At 46.4% G+C, this 21,698-nt stretch overlaps 1 protein-coding gene across 3 annotated transcripts in view; it reads left to right on the top strand.

The window, feature by feature from the left end:
• Positions 1–21,698, top strand: part of LOC139276013 (glycerol kinase) — a 174,755-nt gene that overhangs the window by 112,517 nt on the left and 40,540 nt on the right. For all 3 annotated transcript variants that reach the window (XM_070893358.1, XM_070893356.1, XM_070893359.1), the window contains exons 14-17: positions 6,786–6,882; positions 9,291–9,375; positions 15,096–15,216; positions 19,260–19,403. In XM_070893358.1, the coding sequence (XP_070749459.1) occupies positions 6,786–6,882; positions 9,291–9,375; positions 15,096–15,216; positions 19,260–19,403 (447 nt within the window). The remainder of the gene's footprint in view (positions 1–6,785; positions 6,883–9,290; positions 9,376–15,095; positions 15,217–19,259; positions 19,404–21,698) is intronic.

Genomic DNA, 21,698 nt, shown 5'->3' with positions numbered 1-21,698 from the left:
CACACATATAATGAAAGCCATGCTTCCACCAGGAACATCATCAAGCAGACCATCAGACATTGGGCCCAATTTTCCCCAACCCCTTTTTTCGGCGCATTTACCTTAAATGCGCCGACTTTGCGCACTGGAAACAGCGCCGAAATAAAGGGGCCCCATCCTGCCCGGTCTGCCGAGTCTCCGGTGTCCCAGCGTGGTGTAGCTAGTGGGGTGGGGGGGGCGGAGCAACAGCCCAGCGCAGAAAGCACTGCCGGCAGCTGCGCGCATGCTCCTGCCCTCCCAGCGTGTCCTGCGGGCTGTGAGCAGGACCCGATGCTCGCAGCCCCTATTCCTGGCCGAAGGGACGCCCCGATCTTCGCCGCACCCTAACCCCGGCCAAGTGGCCTCCTGCACCAGCCGGCCGGCCCGCTGACTTCCCGGGCCGAGGTAGGACTTCAGTTTTATTTTTTATGTATTGATGGTTGTGCTTGAGAGTTTTGATTGGGTGGGGCGGGGGGGGCGTGGAGGAAGAGAGTTTTGGGTGGGGGGTGGGGGGGGCAGGAGAAAAGTTTTAGGTGGGGGGGGGAGAAAGAGTGTTTTGATGGGGGGAGGGCTTTTTGAAAAAAAACTTGATTCTGGCATAAAGGTAGGACTTTTATTTTTTATTATTGATTGATTGCTTATTACTTTTTGTGGTTCGTTTAGTGCTTTGTAAGTCTTGATGCTTTAAATGTACAAACCTACGCCGATTTCTTAACTGCCCGCTGACCTAAGTCGATTTGGAGTAAGTTTTAGCAGGCCAAAGTGGCATAAATGGCCAAAACTGGCATAAGTGTCTGGGAACGCCCCCTTTTGGGAAAAAAAAACTGAACTAAAAAAATCGTACCTAACTGACGTACTCTGGAGCAAATCTTTTGGGGAAAATTGTATTTTTTAAGTTACGCCAGAAAAAACAACTTACTCCAAAAAAATTGAAGCAAGTGATGGCCAAAATTAGGCCCAAGGTATGGGGGGTTAAGAGAGGCAGTACCTAGTTCGAGCTGGGTGTCATCAGCAGACATGAGGAACCTGATGTCACTAAGGGGCAAGAAATAGGAGGAGGCCAAGGATTCTCCAGAAGTAACGATGTGGGAGCGAGAAGAAAAGCCATTGCCGAGGATTCTCTGGCTACAACTGGCTGGGTAAAAATTGAACCAGGCGAAGGCAGTCTGACCCATCTGGATGACGGAGGAGAGGCATTGGAGGAGGATGGTAAGGGCAACCATGTTAAAGGCTGCAAACAGGTTGAGAAGAATGAGAAGGGATAGTTTACCCATGGTCACAGTCACATACACTGTCAATTGTGACTTTGATAGGGGCCGTTTCAGTACTGTGGCAGGAGCAGAAACCTGATTGGAGGGATTCAAACATGAGTTGCGGGAAAGATGGGCATAGATTTGGGAGGTAACGACGCATTCAAGGACTTTGGAGAGATGGGGTGGTAGTTTGCAAGGGCAGAGCGGTCAAAAAAACACATGCATCGTTTAGATTTATGCAAAGACTCTCCTGTTAACCAATCTGTTTGTACTTCAAAAGTGCCGTAATTTGTATGACCGCAGTAATGCAGCAAGACATTAAAACAATCAAAATGAGCATCTCTTCACAGTAGGATACAGATGCGTAGCAAGAGAATTTAATGCTTATTTTGCATTACCAAAATGTGCTAGATTAAGCCTAATGTTTGGTTACTCCTGACAATGTAACTATTTGCAGATTGCAGTCGCCATTCTGATCCAGCCATCCTCTGAATAGCTCCTTGCTTTGAATTTGGCGGCAGTGTACTTGAGTTTATATGATTTAGTGTGCTGGATTTATACATCTGTGACAGTGTTCCATGTACAGGTCGCTCAGTTGAAGAAGTTCTCAAACCCACATACATAATCTCAATCTCGTACTTTGGTGGAAAGATGGCTCGAGGACATGGTTGTGCATTATAGGATTTTTGAAAATCTATTTTTCTAAGTTTGGTGTTCTGTTCTTCACTTCCATCCCTCATATCTAGCCCATTATGAAGACTGCAATTTTTTCACCTACACACCTTTGTAGTTACCTTACCCACACCACTACTGAAATGCATCCCCTCTAGGCTTAACTTTGATAATACTGTCCTTGCTGGCCTTGAGCTCACCCTACAGGAACTCCAACTTTTCTAAAACCATCCACATTCTGTCCTGCACTAAGCTCTGCTTACTTATTCTCAATGTTCTCAATGATTTACATTCACTACCTATTTACCAGTACATTCATTTCAAAATCCATGTGCTCATTTACAAATCCCTCAATGGGCTCATCCCATGATACATGTGTAATCTTCTTCAACCCAGCTTGCACTCTGTTATAATGACTCCTACTGTGTGTCCATTTCCTCCCCATTGGTTCTATAGTTTAGTTCCAATCCAGCAGGGAGCTTGTTGAGAGTGAGATGGAGCATTGCAGCAAGGAAGATCGAGAAGAGCATTGGCACGATGACGTAGTCCTGCTTCACCCCGGTCTGGACGTAAACCTTCGTTCAACCTTTGTCGCCTCCAGGCTAGATCCAAGGTCATCCCACCCTCTGTCATCAAACTACAGTACGTGGACGACACTTGCATCTGCACACATTCAGAGACCAAACTCCAAGCCATCGTCAACATCTTCACCAAGGCGTACGAAAGCATAGGCCTTACATTAAACATCTGTAAAACAAAGGTCCTCCACCAACCTGACCCCGCTACACAGCACTGCCCCCCGTTCATCAAAATCCACAGTGCGACTTTGATCAACGTGGACCATTTTCCATACCTCGGGAGCCTACTCTCTGCAAGGGCTGACATCGACGACTTGGTCCAACACTGCCTCCAGTGTGCCAGCGCAGTCTTCAGTCGCCTGAAGAACAGAGTGTTTGAAGACCGGGACCTCAAATCTGCCACCAAGCTTATGGTCCCCTATATGGCTCAGAGACGTGGACCATATACAGTAGACACCTCAAAGCGCTGGCGAAGTACCACCAGCACTGCCTTTGCAAAATCCTGCAAATCCATTGGGAGGATAGATGTTCTTGCTCAGACCAACATCCCCAGCATCGAAGCACTGACCACACTCGAGCAGCTCCGTTGGGCAGGCCACATCGTCTGCATGCCTGACACAAGACTCCCAAAACAAGCTCTCAGCTCAGAACTCCTACATGGTAAGCGAGCCCCAGGTGGGCAGAGGAAACGTTTCAAGGACACCCTCAAAGCCTCCTTGATGAAGTGCAACATCCCCACTGGCACCTGGGAATCCCTGGTCCAAGAACGCCCTAAGTGGAGGAAGAGCATCCGGGAGGACATTGAGCACCTCGAGTCTCGTGGCTGAGAGCATGCAGAAACCAAGCGCAGTGGAAGGTGCTTGCGTCAAACCAGACTCCCCACCCACCCTTTCCTTCACCCACTGTCTGTCCCACCTGTGACAAGAGACTGCAGTTCCCGTATTGGACTGTATGGTCACCTGAGAACTCACTTTTAGAGGGACTGCCTATGATGGACAGGTTAGGTGAGTGGGAAAATGCATGGCAGATGCAGTATAATGTGGATAAATGTGAGGTTATCCATTTTGGAGGCAAAACACGAAGGCAGAATATTATCTGGATGGCAGCAGATTAGGAAAAGGGGAGGTGCAACGAGACCTGGATGTCATGGTTCATCAGTCACTGAAAGTGGGCATGCAGGTACAGCAGGCAGTGAAGAAGGCAAATGGTATGTTGGCCTTCATAGCTAGGGGATTTGAGTATAGGAGCAGGAAGGTCTTACTGCAGTTGTACAGGGCCTTAGTGAGGCCTCACCTGGAATATTGTGTTCAGTTTTGGTCTCCTAATCTGAGGAAGGACGTTCTTGCTATTGAGGGAGTGCAGCGAAGGTTCACCAGACTGATTCCAGGGATGACTGGGCTGTCATATTAGGAGAGACTGGATCAACTGGGCCTTTATTCACTGGAGTTTAGGAGGATGAGAGGTGATCTCATAGAAACGTATAAGATTCTGACGGGACTGGACAGATTAGATGCGGAAAGAATGTTCCCGATTTTGGGGATGTCCCGAACCAGAGGACATAGTCTTAGGATAAGGGGTAGGCCATTTAGGACTGAGATGAGGAGAAACTTCTTCACTCAGAGAGTTGTTAACCTGTGGAATTCCCTGCCGCAGAGAGTTGTTGATGCCAGTTCATTGGATATATTCAAGCGGGAGTTCGAAATGGCCCTTATGGCTAAGAGGATCAAGGGATATGGAGAGAAAGCAGGAAAGGGGTACTGAGGGAATGATCAGCCATGATCTTATTGAACGGCGGTGCAGGCTCGAAGGGCCGAATGGCCTACTCCTGCACCTATTTTCTATGTTTCTATGATGATGATGATTTTCCCCACCCTGGTAGAATCTTCACCTTCATTACCCTCAACCCCGGAACTCTCTTCCAAAACCCCTCCACCTTGCTCTCTACAGTCAAGACACTACCCAAACCATGCCTTCAATCACCTTTCTCCCCTTCTAACTCCTGCTTGCTCTTTGGTTTTTTTTCCCCTGTTCCTCACTTGTGTGAAGTGCCTACAGGTACAACGTCTCAAATCTGGCTGTCTGAAAATCGGAATTGTCCGAAAACCAGACATTTTTGAGAAAATCCCATTTGATAGTCAGTAAAATGAAATCCGGAATGATTGTGCACAAACCGGCGGGCTAGAATAGTTACTGGTTTCAGCGCAATGTTTTAAATGGGGTGCGATCAGTCCGAGCCTTGCCGAATGACCCTCGGCCCAGCTCAACCCGACCTGATCCACACCACCATTAGTACTTTGTCTGTGGTGCTAGGTGCTAAAGTTTCGCCCCTTAAAAAAATCGTGTTACCACCCCCAGAAGGAAGTGGAACGCTAAATAGCAGTGCTAACGGGGTGGAAGCCTCAGCAGCACTGCACACTGGGACATGCAGCACTGTCACATTCACTTGAAGCGAAGGGCCCACGCTGCAGACTCTGCAAATTAAAAAGGGACCTCCCTCGACCACCATGGAGTAGGGTTGCCACACGATCAGTCCAGCTCTCGAGCAGTATTGCAGGCTGAGCGCTCACGGCCAGAACCCTGTGAAGAAAACTGTGAAAACAACAACTTGTATTTATAAAGCGCCTTTAACGTAGTGAAATGTCCCAGTGCGCTTCACAAGGGTATTATGAGATTCAAAAATTGACACCAAGCTGAATAAGTAGAAATTAGCGCTAGACCAAAAGCTTGGTCAAAGATCTTGAAGGAGGATAGAGAGGCAGAGAGGTTTAGACAGGGAGCTCCAGAGCTTAGGGCCTAGGCAACAGAAGGCACGGCCACCAAAGGTTGGGCGATTATAATCAGGGATGCTCAAGAGGGCAGAATTAGAGGAACGCAAACATCTCGGGGTGGGGGGGAGACAGGGGGAGTTGTCGGGCTGGAGGAGATTGCAGAGATAGGGAGGGGGCGAGGCCATGGAGCGATTTGAAAATAAGGATGAGAATTCCGGAAACATCCCTGGTCCAGCATCACTCCCAGCATGGGTGGCGTCCCGCGCTGTTCGTTGAGGTAAGCAGGCAAAAGAAGGAAAGGGCAGGCGACTGAAGTGCCGAAGCTGGGCCTGGCCCCAGGCTCTCTCTCTTTCCACGCCCCCCCCCAGGCTTTCTCGCTCTCTCCCGCTGCCGCCGCCACCGCTCTCCTGCCGCCGCGGCTTAGTGGGAGGATCGGGGCCCGGTCGGAGGCTCGGGGCTCGGTGGCTCAGCGCTCTCTCTCCCCGCCCCGCCACTTCTCTCCCCGGCCTGCTGCTTCTCTCCCCGCCCCGCTGCACTGCTTCTCTCTCAGGCCCGCCGCAGCTCGTTCCGGCCTGCCGCTTCTCTCGACTTCTGAACGACTAAATGCTACACAGTAGGCTTCTGCGCAGCGCATGCGCAGAACACGTCCGGGTCGTTGTCACCAGTTGGCCTCGAGTGGTTCGGAAAATTTTCTGTTCCGGCACCAGTCAGGTCCCAAGAGTGCCGGGCTGGAGAGGTTCAACTTGTACAAAGAGCATTACTTTATTTGCAAAACCACAAATGTTTTTACAAAAAAGCTAGCAGCATTTACGATTGGCAGTAATTAAGATTCATCACTCTGTTAAATTTGCTTATCCTAGAATGGACAAGCCTTAACTATTTCTGGCGAGTTTAGTGGGTAAATACAACTACTTCATGTGTTTCAATGGTGAGTCTCTCAGTGAAATACTGGTATAGCAAAGCTGGTGGAGGAGCAGGATAACCCGGACAGCAACTTCCTGATTTCCGCGTTTAACTCCGCATGTGCAGTCACCGGAAGTTGCTGTCCGATTTACCCTTTAATAACCGGTGAGTGCTGATAGCCTCACCGTTATTTGTGCTGCAAAATCCGGGCCAATGAGCTGAGTGGCCAACTCCTGTGTTGTAAATTTATATTATTCTGTGTTATGTTTAACCTTTTAAAATCACACCGCACTGGACAAGTCAAATCTGTGCTGCTACAGAAGGAAAATGTGCAATTGTCATATTCATAGTGCCTCAGCTTGATGTTCGTTAATGGCACTTTTTGGGGAGGGGGAGGTGCTTTTCATGTGGGCAGCAGTACAATAAATAAAAGGTGTTCAAATGCTCAGACACTGAGGATCACGAAACTCGATCATTACCTTCCAATAGGCAGTAATGCTTAAAGATCTTTTTGATTAGGGCTTTGTATCATTTTTGATTTTGATAAATGTGAATTATTGCCCTAACCTTTTTGTATTTTTTTTGTTTTTCAGAGAAGCTTGCTGCTTCTGTGGGTTCATCTTATGGTTGCTATTTTGTTCCAGCCTTCTCAGGGTTATATGCACCATATTGGGACACGAGTGCAAGAGGGTAAGAACTTCAGTGTTTTATACTCTTGTCAAAAAACAGTGTACTGCAGCAGTATTTATCATTATTGAAAATACAATGGCATGATCTCTGGAAAGCACTGTCCACGTCTGTGAACAACTACTATAGAACCTATTGTGGCATCATGTGATTTGTACTCAGCAGTTGTATTGGTCTGAGAAAGGATATATGGTATTTGCTGATCTTACACTTCCAGGTAATTTTGCATTGTTCTGTCTGCATCCTTTCTAAGTACACTATTTTTTAAAGGCTAAAACTATATTTTTAAATCAGATTTTTGTACTATGTTCATTCACAGCTTAAATCTGAATAGCACTTTATCATTAAAAATTAATACAAGCACATTTACTTCTGAGATTGGCAATTATATGATGTGAACCATATCAGAATGTGGTTCTTTATATTGAAATGTTAACTATAACCTGTAATTAATCTCATGTTTCACTGATTTTGAATAGTGTGAAATATTTTTCACTAACTTCAGAAGTGTCAAAATGAGCAGGAAATTGAATGACTTGCTTATTAAATGGTTTCATGTTTTCATGCATTGTTTGTCACCTCCAAAAGGCAAAGTATATATTGGTTATATTGTATAGGGCCCAAGTTTCCACACGAAAAAAAACGGGCGCCCTTCCGAGCTGGGCGCCTGTTTTTCGCGCCTAAAACGGCGCCTAAAAAAAAACGCGCTATTCTCGAGCACCCTGCAGCTCCTTGTCTGCCTGGCGCGGCGTGCAGGGGGGCGGAGCCTACACTCGCACCGATTTTGTAAGTGGGAGGGGGCGGGTACTATTTAAATTAGTTTTTTTCCTGCCGGCAACGCTGCGCGTGCACGTTGGAGTGTTCGCGCACGCGCAGTGTGAAAAAAACATTGGCACTCGGCCATTTTTGTAGTTCTTTGTAGGTGTTTAGTTTTTGAACATTTTTTAATAAAAGCACATTGCCATCAGCACTGAGACTTCTTGCAGCAGTGAGAAAGCCTCAGAAAGTTGAGGCAGCCGTTTCCCTTCCCACCCCCGCCCGCCGTCGGGAACGCACTGAACGGCTCTCCCCCGCCCCCGTGGGAACGCACTGAACGGCTCTCCCGCCCCGGAGGGAATGCACTGAACGGCTCTCCCCCCCGCTCCCGCCCCGGCGGGAACGCACTGAACGGCCCTCCCGCCCCCGCGGGAACGCACTGAACGGCTCTCCCGCCCCGGAGGGAATGCACTGAACGGCTCTCCCGCCCCCGCGGGAACGCACTGAACGGCTCTCACTCCCGCCCCCGCGGGAACGCACTGAACGGCTCCCGCCCCCGCGGGAACGAACGATGGCTGAAGCACTTTCACACAGGTAGGAAGATGGTTTATTTAATCTTTTCTTTGCTTATAAATGTTTATTCAGGTTGGATTTATTCGTATAATATTTGTAGAAGTATAAATAAGGATTTATTGTAGAATTTAATGACTTCCCTCCCCCCCACCTCGTTCTGGACGCCTAATTTGTAACCTGCGCCTGATTTTTTAATGTGTAGAACAGGTTTTTTCAGTTCTACAAAAACCTTCACTTGCTCCATTCTACTTTAGTTTGGAATACGTTTTCACTGTGGAAACTTTCAAATCAGGCGTCAGTGGTCGGACACGCCCCCTTTTGAAGAAAAAATTCTGTTCCAAAGTAGAACTGTTCTACCTCACTAGAACTGCAGAAAAAGAAATGTGGAGAATTGCGATTTCTAAGATAGTTCGTTCTCCACCAGTTGCTCCTAAAAATCAGGCGCAAATCATGTGGAAACTTGGGCGCATAGTTTCAACAATGATTCCTTAAATATGTGTGGTATTTTTGAATGGGCAAATTCCCAATACTCTAGATAAATAATAATATTAAAGCAACTGTGCCTAGCAAAAGTTATATAATCTTGTCAAAAATCTTGCTTAACGTTGTCCAAGTACGGGAATATTGAAATTTAAATCTCTCGCATGAATCCTTGGTTGATGAATCCCTAGTATGCCTTGGCTATCTACTCTGGCCTTGTGTCTCTGCATGCCTTCTCTATTTTTCTTTCTTCCCTCCTTGGCGGAGTCCACTATTTCAAATATCGTTTTGCTCATAAAGTGCACTACAGTAATTGTCTCTGTTGCTAGAATAGTTTGTTATACCCAAACTGCAGTTTTGTTCCTACATATAAATGACTGTGTCAATTTTTCAATATTTCAAAACGTGTTGATTATAACTTTTAAGTACTGTGGTAAATAGGCTTCACGATAACTAATGTTATCTGTTGCCAAATAAAAGCTATTGAATAATTATTTCTTCTCAAACATGGAATATTGAAATCTTCTGCACTATGTAAATCGTATCTGTGCAAAATTACTCTACTTAACCGAATAAATGTTTTTTTACTTATTGCTCTGCAGAATAATATGTGGCCTTACCCAATATACAAATAGGAATCATATTGCATATGCTGCACTAGAAGCTGTTGCCTTTCAAACCCGTGAGGTAAGCCAGTGCTGTATTCTGTTGGGGTGAAAAAGTCAAGACTGAAGCGTTTGCAACCATATTCAGCCGAAGTGCTGAGTTGATACTTATTGGCCTCCTGCTGCGTCTCCACTATCACAGATTCCAGCCAATTTGATTCATTCGATGTGACAAATAATTGGCTTAGTGTACTGGTCCCGACATAATCCTGGCTATTGGGCTGAAAACCTATGCTCCAGAATTAGCCACACCGCTTTTTTGCCGAAACTTGGCAGAATTCAAACTAAGCATCGGTGAGAGGTTATTGCTAAATGCTGTTTGGTGGCACTGTTTTCAGCTCCTTCCATCACTTTGCTGATGATTGGGATGAGGCTGATAGGGCAGTAATTGGCCAGGTTGGATTTGTGCAGCATTTTGTGAATAGGACATACCCAGGCAATTGTCAGGTAGATGCCAGTGTTGTAGATGTGCTGGGACAAATTAGTTAGCGGTGTGGCTAATTCTGGAGCATAGGTTTTCAGCCTAATAGCCAGGATTATGTCGGGACCAGTACACTAAGCCAATTATTTGTCACATCGAGTGAATCAAATTGGCTGGAATCTGTTTTAGTGGAAACGCAGCAGGAGGCCAAGAAGTATCAACTCAGCACTTCTGGCTGAATATGGTTGCAAACGCTTCAGTCTTGACTTTTTCACGTGTATGCAAAAGACAAGGCTGAGGCGTTTGCAACCATCTTCAGTACACATAATTGCCTTAACTAATTTGTGATTATTAGAATCTGAACTTTCAATCTTTAGTTGCCTCTAACAATTCTAAGCTTCACAATTAGCCGCACCGCTAACTAATCTGTCCCAGCACATCTACAACACTGGCATCTACCCGACAATTGCCCGGGTATGTAATGTTCACAAAACGCTGGACAAATCCAGCCTGGCCAATTACTGCCTTATCCCAATCAGCATGGAAGGAGCCGACAACAGTGCCATCACACAGCACTTAGTTGCCTCTAAGTGTAAATGCGAGTAAGTAAGTAGTCTTATCAACAGGCTTCTTTACGAGATTGAAATGACAATTCCATACTATATTTTAAAGGATATAAACACAGATTACACAATTTAATTAAAATATTGATTTATATAACCCAATTTAAAAGCAATTTGGACAGTGGATTGTTTTTGCTGCAAAAAGTCAGATATATTGGGCTCAATTTTCCCCAGTGATTTTTGCCATTTTTTTGGAGCAGGCTGCACTTTTTGGCTTAAATTGAAAAACCAGTTTCCCCAATCAATTTGCATCGGCGTAACTCAGTTACGATTTTTTTAGGTCAGTTTTTTTTCAGCCAAAGGGGGCGTAACCAGCCACCTATGCCAATTCTGGCCATTTAGGGAAGTTTGGCCAGCTGAGAGTTACTCTAATTCTGCTTAGGCCAGCGTATGTGGCCTCTGCAGAAAAGCCTTCCGGAGCGTTAAGGAAATCAGCGCCGGTAAGGAAATCGGCGCAGCAGATGCCCGGATACACTAAGAATTGAAAAATACATAGCAGCAACTTACCTCCAACCCCGCCCAAAGGCTGTCCGGTCCCATTCTCGGTCCCCGGTTCAGTCACACACACGAGTGGCTGTCCGGTTCGAGAGAGAGAGAACCGAACCAGGGACCGAGAATGGGACCAGACCGGCAAGCCTTTTGGGCGGGGTTGGAGGTAAGTTGCTGCTATGTGTTTTTCAATTCTTTTAATGTGTTGGGAGCTGGCTGTATGCTTCACTTTGCAGCCTCAGCTCGCATTGTATCCCTGGTTAGCATGGCAGCCTAATCTGCTTGGCAGATCGAGGCTCCACCCCCAAAACTAAAGGTCGCGTTACACCACGCCAAAATGAAGAAATCTAACGGGGAAACTTAGAATTTTTTTTTTGCCGTACTTCGACCACAAAAAATTGGGCGTAACTCTTCAAGTACGCCAAAAAAATGCTTTGTGGAAAATTGAGCCCATTAGGTGTATATTCTATCACAAAAGACAACCACCCATATGATGGTGTAATTGCAATTTATTGGTAAATTTTACTTGGCTGTATTTAGAGGTGGTTAAATTGTATCACCCTCGAAAATGGGTGCGAGTTAATCTCTAACACAATTCCCACGCCTGTTCAAAGCGTTGCAAGCAGTATGTTAAATTTGTGCTTCTTGCTGTTTACATGATTAATGCATGCAGCCAGTGCTACCTGCGCTGTTCATTGGCTGCACACATCAGGGTGCCCGATGTCACAAGTGGCTAGCGCAACTTAAAGGCGACCTGCACCTCTTTAAAGGGGAGGTGTATTGTAGCTGCAAGAAGTGGTGGGAGTCGTCTGAAAACTGAATCTGTGCTGTGAAACTTTGAGGAATGGCTGAACATGCAAGAGAGAGCCTGCACCAAGATTTTCTGATAATGCTCTGGAGGTCGTGATGCAACAGATGGAGAAAAGGAGGGATATCCTATATACGCAGGGGCGAAGGAGGTCCTCGAGACATATGCTCAGGAGGCAGTGGGAGGAAGTAGGTCTATGCCAAGAGTATAGCTCCAAGTACATGGATACAGTGCAGGAATAAATGTAATGATCTGACACGAGTTGTCAAGGTGAGTGAGTGAGTTCAATCTTCAAATAACACATCTTACCAACTGAACCACTAGCCTCATTCACTGACCAGTTCAGCACCCCCACATACCAACAATATCTTATCAATCAGGACTAAACCCTTCAATTCATATGCTTTACATCGCCCTCACATATTTAGCACTGTTTCAAGCCTCACATTTGCAGCTCACACACACTAGCAGTTCTTCAACCACGACAGCCACATCACCCAAAAATATTGGCCTGGAAATCCCGGCCTCCCCGGGTCCATACAGAGCATGTACGGACCTAGGAAAGCATTGCAAAAGCCGGTTTTCAGCGCACAATGCGCATGCGCTGAAAACCGGCTTTTTTGACAGATTCTCCGCATCTCCACAGCCAGGACATTTACATGGGCAAAATTGCAGTACTTACCCAGATCTTGCCCAGCAGATGTCCTGAAAACTCTTGTGCCTGATAAAAGCAGGCACATAGCCTACTTTTACAGACAAAAGAGTTTTACAACATACAAAGACATAACAAAATAAAATTTTAAAATCACATTTTATTGTTTAAAAACCCTGCCCACTACGGTAAGTTTATTTTAAACCATAATTAAAAAAACTTTTATAAAAATTGGAAAAATATGTATTTTTTATGTAAGACATTAATAACTAATTTAAATTAATCTTAAATATGTAGTGTGTTTTTGCTATTTTTTATTAGTGTTTGGGGGCTATTTCTCAATCATAATAATGGGAACTCCTACTTACGGAGTTCCCATTATTATGAATGAGAAAATACTGTATCTTGATCGGCTGCCCAGAGCCATGTGACCGCAGCTCCAACTTGCATCCGTCCAGACGTGTACACGCTCCGACGCGCAGGAAGAGGAGGCCTTTGAACGGGATCTCGTGGGCGCAACAGGAACAGGTAAGTGCGCATCTTTTTTCCCTTTTTCAGTCGTTTGCCTGCAGGAACACCTCGACCGGGATTTCTAGGCCAGTGTATAACACTGACTGACACACAGCCTTCTTTCTTGCAGGAGAAGGTGGCGCATAGCAACAGACAGCAGCAAGAAACCAGGTTGCACACTAGTTCTAATGCAGAGGAGTCAAATGAGGACTTTGATGGACCAGACTACAGAAGGAGGCTAATGGGCATACACAACCAAATGCTTGGTGCATTGGAAAACCTGTGCACAATGTCAAGGAGCATGGAGACACCACTTCCAACTTGGCACAGGGCTTTGCACAGAGCTTGGAGCCCATCCTTTCCAACAAGAAATGGGTGGTCACCTCCATCAGGGCACCTATGAAACTCGCCATGAGTCCGATGTCACAGTTCCATTGCAACGCAACCAGCTTCCATCAAAGCACTTGAGTGCTGCCTTGGAAGCACAGACTGCTGCTATCATGGCTGTAGATGAAATGGCCATCCAGCAATCTGCTCTCCAACAGAACAGTAGGATTGCTGAGATGCCGGGCCGGGAGAATGGCAGTGGCTCCATGGAGGACAAATCTGCTGTCCTTTCTCAGGATGATGGCATTGCCACTCCAACCCCTGTCACTCCACCAGTGCCCTTGCTGTTGCCTGTCAGTCAGCTGGCCCAAACTGCTGCAGCCTAGGCTGAGATGGTAAAGTCTGCAGCCGGGCCCTCTAGGCCCAAAGTTGCTCAAGGTCATCCTGAAAGGCCATCTGAAGTCTCCTCAATTGAAGATCAGCAGCCTTCCACCACTCATGCTGCAGCCACTGGGGATGTACCTTGTAAGAGCACTGGGAAAGGTAAATGCACATGGAAGACAGGCACTATGGGAATGCAAAAGGTGATTAATTTAATTTGGTATGCATTATTTAATAATTGAATTGATAAATTTGAATTTGCATTTGGTGATGGTTTTTATTTCTGCTGTGAACTGAGGGAGGAACCAATAAGTGTTGTCAGAAAGAGAATTTTGTGATGGTCAGTGAGAGGAAAGGTAATGAGTATGGGTCTGTTGGTGAATGGGGTGGTATAGTTGAGGTTACTGGTGTCATTCTGAATAATCTGATCACATAGAGCCCTGGCAGATAGAGACTGTCTATGTTGCAGTCTCCCTTCCTCTTCCTCCACTTTCGCTCGCACTTCCTCCACCTCATTCTCCTGTTCCTCAGATTCAAAGCAGCGTTGCACAACGATTTATATCATGCATGCTGCTGATGGTTATTAGGTGCATGTGCACAAACCCCATAACCAAGATGGCGTCCTGCACACTTCCCATCGGAAGTGCGCGCCCACATCTTGGACCCCATTTTGAAACCTTAGGTGCTCACGTAGCACCTAAAAAAAAAACAGGCATTATGCGGCCCAATTTAAACCCCAAATAGTCTATATGAAGTTGTCTATGTGAAAATGCATGCAATATAAGAAGAAGATTGGAAAAAAGACTATCATATCCATCAAGCCAGCCCATCCAGACATAGTGCAGTCACATACACCATTTACCTATTCTTCCCCCACCCACCATCTCATCATAGAATCTCCTGGCAGAACTACAACCAGAAAAAAATAGTCAAATTAGGAAGTCACTTGAGAATCCCTCTGATTATAACTTGCCCTTTATATCTGGAAATGATCTCTTTTCTCAGGACCCTGTGCAGCTCCCTTTTGAAGCACTGCAGAGAGTCCATACTCACATCATGCTTCACTCTGAGCTTTAATTTCATATTTTACTGACTTTTGTAATGAAACCTGTGGCTTGAAACTGTGTCAGAATTTCATACACAGCAGAGTAAATGCAGTCATTTCAGGCTCCCTATGGGAGCCATGCCTGAACTAAGTGTGGATGGTAAAATCAGCACTACAATGTTATAACCTTATTTCTGAACTGCGCTCTTTGAGTAAAGCTCCTTGCTGGGAGTGTGGGATTGAGGAATTTACCTTTACAATTTTATTCGCAAGTGGAAATGTGCACATTAATTAGGACATTAGGTTCTGTAGCTAGTACAAATGAAGTGAGTAACTGGTCTTCAAATATTTTAAAATCTTTAATGTGTTGAATCAGATTTATTTTTGGACGATGCTAATAATGAGCAAATCTATATTAGAAGGACAACAAAAGAAGAGACTTAAGTGTGTTTCTGTTACTGTTCTGTCATTGTATGCTTCTTTTAGCTTCTTGAGGCCATGAATAAAGATGCTGGGATCAATCAGACCAGTCTTCAAGTGGATGGAGGAATGACCACTAACAAGATAATGATGCAGCTTCAATCAGATGTTCTTGGTATACCAGTAGGTAAGAAGCCAAGATTCCACTCTTCCTATTGTTCTCTTGCCACAAAAAAGGAATCTGCCTTTTCAAGTACTTGATACAGGTTGGACCTCTCTGCTCCGGCACCCTTGGGACTTGACCGGTGCTAGAACAGAATTTCCCAAACCACGGGAGGTTACGCCTAGATGAGACTTACCGGTAACTGACAGCACCCGGGCTCCTGAACGCCTCCGGCTCGAAACTCGGACTTCGCTCTCTCTCACCGTGCTGGTTTGCTGCTCTCTATTTTTAAGCTTGTGTCTCCCACCGCCCGCAGTACCGTCGCACCCGAACCCACCCGCCGCTGCACCCAGACCCCCGTCCCCTCCCCTGCAGCCGCCACACCCAGAACCCCCCCCCCCGTCCTCCGTCGTCCCGCCCTGCCGCCGCACCCAAAACACCACACCGCTGCCCCCCCCCCATGCCGCCGAACCCAGACCCACCCAGCCCCCACAGCCGCTGCATCGGACTCGCCCTCGCCACTGCACCCGGACCCCCACCCACCGCTCCGCCCCAACCCCATGCTGCACTACCGCCTCCTCCTCCTCCGCTACGCCCCCCCCATGCCAGACCGCCACCCCCCACCACTCACACTCCAGGGACGGAACTGATGACGGATCAGAGAGCCCCGGACTGGAGAGGTACAATCTGTACTTTCCTTCTAGAATCATGAAAATTGAGCAATATTCTTGTCTTTTCTCAAATATGAAGAGTAAGTCTGAAAAGTCTGAAGCTTTCCTGAAGGCTATGGATGGAGACACTAGGGTAGAATTTCTGCAGGAGTTCTTCAGATCTCCTTGAAGGTCAGTGGAAATCCCAGAGAAATGGTGGAAACACCATATTGACAAATGGTGGAAACCTTATGGCCCTTACGGCTAAGGGGATCAGGGGGTATGGAGAGAAGACGGGAGTGGGGTACTGAAGTTGCATGATCAGCCATGATCATATTGAATGGTGGTGCAGGCTCGAAGGGCCGAATGGCCCGCTCCTGCACCTATTTTCCATGTTTCTATGTTTCTATTGACAACAGCAATATTTTGTTTATCACAAACTAAAAATGTACTAAAATTAAACTGAAGCAGTCGACTTTTTTCAATGATAGTCAACATTTAAGAGCTACTGCAAGAGTAAGGTGAAGCAGGGCACTGGTTCTCCGTTTCAAATTGACCATGTTTGAAGTCTTTTTGGGAATGGCAACTCTTGAGGAAGCACTTGTTGCTACAAATAGATCTCTTTCAGTTGATGTTACTAACATTGGGAGCTTACTAAGGATAGTCCAGACTTTATTCTCCTGTCCACATATTTTTTGTGCCCAATTCTCTAGAATTTCTAACTGTCTATTCTGATGAGTGTGTAGAGTTCAGTGTCACTGGTCCAGCCAACCCTGTAACAGCACCCTCTGTGATTGAATGTTGCCAAAATTTGCTGTAAACTACAAGCCCATCGGTCATACAGTATAGTAAATGTACAGGGTGGGTCTTGTCCTTTTTACTCTTATCAATAATGATAATGGATTAGTCTTTGCTCGTACAGCCACCTCTGATGGGGTCTCAGAAGTCTTTCTTTTGTTGTTCAGAGTCCACAGATGTTGCATATATAAAGTGTTAGAGACAGTTGCAATGTTCTTCTCCATTACTTGTTCAAAGTTTGGAACAGTTCTGATTGTATATGGATGTTGTAATCCAACAACAACAACTTGTATTTATATAGCGCGTTTAACATAGTTAAAGCAGTTATAATCAGGAGGGCAGAATTTGAGGAGCACAGACATCTCAGAGGGGTGTGAGGCTGAAAGAGATTACAGAGATAGGGAGGGGTGAGGCCAAGAACGGATTTGTAAACAAGGATGAGAATTTTGAAATTGAGGCGTTGCTTAACCGGAAGCCAACATAGGTCAGCGAGCACTGGTGATGGGTGAGCGGAACTTTGTGTGAGTTAGGACACAGGCTGCCGAGTTTTGGATGACCTCAAGTTTACGTAGGATAGAATATGGGAGGCCAGCCAGGAGTGCGTTGGAGTAGTCAAGTTTAGAGATAACAAAGGCATGGATGAGGGTTTCAGCAGAGGATGAGTTGAGGCAGGGGTGGTGACAGGTAATGTTACGGGGTTGGGAATAGGCGGTTTCAGTTATGCCGTGAATATGTGGCCGGAAGCTCATTTCAGGGTTAAATATGACACCTGATTGGGACCAAAGACAATGGCTTCGGTCTTCTCAATATTTAATCGGAGAAAATTTCTGCTCATCAAGTACTGGATGTCGGACAAGCAATCTGACAATTTAGAGACCATGGAGGGATTGAGAGAAGGACTGGTGAGGTAGAGCTTGGGTGTCTTCAGCATACATGTGGAAACTGATGGCGTGTTTTTGGATGATGTTGCCAAGGGACAGCATAAAGATGAGAAATAGGAGGGGGCCAAGGATAGATCCTTGGGGGACATCAGAGGTAACGATGCGGGAGTGGGAAGAGAAGCCATTGTCGGTGATTTTCTGGCTACAATTAGATGGATAAGAATGGAATCAGGTGAGTGCAGTTCCACCCAGCTGGATGATGGTGGAGCAGCGTTGGAGGAGGATGGAGTGGTCAACCGTGTCAAAGGCTGCAGACCGGTCAAGAAGGACGAGGAGAGATAGTTTACCTTTGTCACAGGAAACCTGACTGAAGGGATTCAAACATGAAGTTCCGGGAAAGATGGGCACAGATTTGGGAGACGAAAAATTTATAATTTTTCCTAGAAACTGTTGAATTCCTTATGAATCATTTTGATATGAACAGCGCAGACGTGATCTTTAAGGAACTCTGCTTTCTCGGAGTCGGTCACTGCACTATAGCCCAGGGTGGGCAACATTGATGTGTTCACTCAGGCTCTGCTCTGCAACGGCAATAATAACTTGCATTTATTTTACTCATTTTGTCGCTATGGACATCACTAGCAAAGCCAGCATTTATTGCCCATTTCTAGTTGCCTTTGAGAAGATGGTGATCGGCCTCCTTGAACCATTGCAGTCCATGTGGTGAAGGTGTGCCCACAGTGCTGTTAGCTAGGAAGTTCGAGGATTTTTGCCCAGCAATGATGAAGCAACAGTAATATATGTCCATGTTGTGGTTGTGTGGAACTTGGCGAGCAACTTGGAGGTGATAGTGTTACCATGCACCTCCTGTCCTTGTCCTTCTAGGTGGTGGAGGTCATGGGTTTGGGAAATGCTGTCAAATAAGTGAGTTGCTGCAATGCATCTTGTGAATAGTACACACTGTGCTGGTGGTGGAGGGGCTTTGGGGAATCAGAAGGTGAGCTACATGCTGCACAATAGCCATACTCTGGCATGCTATAGAAGCCATCGCATTTATGTGACTGGTCCTGTTGAGTTTATGGACAATGGCAACCCCCAGGATGTTGATATTAGTGCCACCAGGAGTACTGATTCATCAGCTGAGGGAGGGCAGTAGGTCGTAATCAGCAGACAGTTTCCTTGTCTATGGGGGTATATATTGGTCTCATACTAAATACTTCTTTGAATACCTTCCACTGCTTTTCTGTAGGTTTACATGTAACCAGCTCAGCCCAGTTTAACTGTTCAGCTTACATCTCATTACTTTGAAGTCAGCCTTACTTAATTTTAAAACTTTGCCTTGTATGTGCTTGTTTTTTTTGTGATCTTCCTCCTTGAACTTGATGTCAAACTATCCTGTTATGGTCACTGTTTGTAAGATGCCCCCTTGCTGAGTATTGTGGTAGGACTAATTCCCTTTCAGTAGATGATAAAACTAGCATGTTCAGCAGCCTCCTTCCAAGCAGACCTCTTGCTCTTCATATGGGTGTGGTGATAGAGGGTCCATGACTTTAACAGTGCCAAATTCCTGCCTGAAGCACAGTGAAGAGGACAAAACTCTTGAGATATTGAGCACTTTGCACTGATAGAAAGCATAGCAAGTTTTGTGACTGCACCTACATTTACAGATAATTTAACAACAAATATCTAAACAGGCAGAAAACAAGTACAACATTTAGTGTGTTTTGTTTTCTTTCAGTAAAACCAGCTTTGGCAGAAACAACTGCTCTAGGTGCTGCCATGGCAGCTGGTGCAGCAGATGGTATTGGTGTGTGGAGTCTGGCTCCTTCCGATCTCTCAACAGGAGTGCATGAGACGTTTGAGCCACAGATAGATCCCGTGGGTAAGAAAATGTTTGTTCTGAAAATCTTTTCAGAAAGTATTCATTCAGTTAGACTATAATTACATTTTAATTTAATGAAAATGCCAAAATCGATTTCTAATCTTTAAGCTTTAATGGCATTGCCCCTCCCATAGCAATGATGGACAACTTGAATGCTGCATAAATATTCAGTGTTGCCCAGGTGAAAATGACAGAAAATGTGACATATAACAACAATAACTGTTTTCATTTAAGTAGCACCTTTAACATAGAAAAATGCCTCAAGGCACTTCACAGGAGTGTAATCATAAAAAATTGGTTGCTGAGCCAAAGGTGATATTATGAGGGTCAAAGAGATGTATTTTAAAGCAGGAGAAGGAGATTGAGAGGTGTGAAGTTAAAGAGGAAATTCCAAAGCATGGGGTTTAGACGGCTAAAGGTATGGCTGTCTGGTGGGAGGAGAGTCCATGAGATGCTACAGTTGGAAGAATGGAGAATTCAGCAGGGGTTGTACAACAAGGCTACGGGTGCGGACAGAATCCCTGCTGTGAGGCATTGAAGTATGGCGGAGAGGCACTGCTGGCGCGAATACACGACCTCATCTCTCTCATCTGGAGGGAGGAGAGCATGTCGGGGGATATCAGAGATGCAGTAATCGTGACCATCTTTAAAAAAGGGACAAGTCTGACTGCGGCAACTGCAGGGGAATCTCCCTGTTATCAGCCACTGGGAAAGTCGTCGCTAGAGTCGTCCTCAACCGTTTTCTTCCCGTGGCCGAGGAGCTCCTCCCAGAGACACAGTGCAGATGGGACACAATGGACATGATTTTTGCAGCGCGACAGCTGCAGAAAAAATGCAGGGAACAGCACCAGCCCTTATACATAGCCTTTTTCGACCTTACAAAGGCCTTTGACACTGTTAACCACGAGGGTCTATGGAGCATCCTCCTCCGTTTCGGATGTCCCCAAAAGTTCGGCACCATCCTCCGCCTGCTCCACGACAACATGCAAGCCATGATCCTTACCAACGGATCCATCACAGACCCAATCCATGTCCGGACCAGGGTCAAACAGGGCTGCGTCATCGCCCCAACCCTCTTCTCAATCTTTCTTGCCACCATGCTCCACCTCACAGTTGATAAGCTCCCCGCTGGAGTGGAACTAAACTACAGAACCAGTGGGAACCTGTTCAACCTTCACCGTCTCCAGGCCAGATCCAAGACCACCCCAAACTCTCGTCGAGCTACAAAACACGGACGACGCCTGCGTCTGCGCACATACAGAGGCTGCACTCCAGGAGATAGTCGATGTATTTACTGCGGCGTACAAAAGCATGGGCCTTACGCTAAACATCCGTAAGACAAAGGTCCTCCACCAGCCTGTCCTCACCACACAGCACTGCCCCCCAGTCATCAAGATCCGCGGCACGGCCCTGGACACCGTGGACCACTTCCCATATCTCGGGAGCCTCCTATCAACAAGAGCAGGCATCGACGACGAGATCGAACACCGCCTGCAGTGTGCCAGTACAGCCTTCGGCCGCCTGAGGAAAACAGTGTTTGAAGACCAGGCCCTCAAAACTGTCACCAAGCTCATGGTCTACAGGGATGTAGTAATACCTGCCCTCCTGTATGGCTCAGAGACATGGACCATGTCCAGTAGACACCTCAAGTTGCTGGAGAAATATCACCAACGATGTTTCCGCAAGATCCTACAAATCCCCTGGGAGGACAGGCGCACCAACATCAGTGTCCTCATTCAAGCTAACATCCCCAGCATTGAAGCACTGACCACACTCGATCAGCTCTGCTGGGCAGGCCACATAGTTTGCATGCCAGCCACGAGACTCCCAAAGCAACTGCTCTACTCTAAGCTCCCTCACGGCAAGCGAGCCAAAGGTGGGCAGCGGAAACGCTACAAGGACACCCTCAAAGCCATCCCCACTGACACCTGGGAGTCCCTGGCCCAAGACCGCCCTAAGTGGAGGAAGTGCATCCGAGAGGGCGCTGAGCACCTCGAGTCTCAACGCCGAGAGCATGCAGAAATCAAGAGCAGACAGCGGAAAGAGCCTGCGGCAAACCAGTCCCACCCACCCCTTCCCTCAACGACTATCTGTCCCACCTGTGACAGAGTCTGTGGCTCTCGTATTGAACTGTTCAGTCACCAAAGAACTCACTTCAGGAGTGGAAGTAAGTCTTCCTCGATCCCGAGGGACTGCCTATGATGATGATGTAGGGATGGAGGAGATTAGAGATAGAAAGGGGTTGAAGCCATGAAGGGATTTAAACATGAGGATGAGAATATTAAATTTGAGACA

The sequence above is a fragment of the Pristiophorus japonicus genome, chromosome 11 (assembly GCF_044704955.1).
Source record: "Pristiophorus japonicus isolate sPriJap1 chromosome 11, sPriJap1.hap1, whole genome shotgun sequence".
In the NCBI taxonomy this organism is placed as follows: domain Eukaryota; kingdom Metazoa; phylum Chordata; class Chondrichthyes; family Pristiophoridae; genus Pristiophorus; species Pristiophorus japonicus.
Note: the sequence above shows the minus strand (reverse complement) of the source record. Positions and strands in the feature narration are given on the sequence as shown.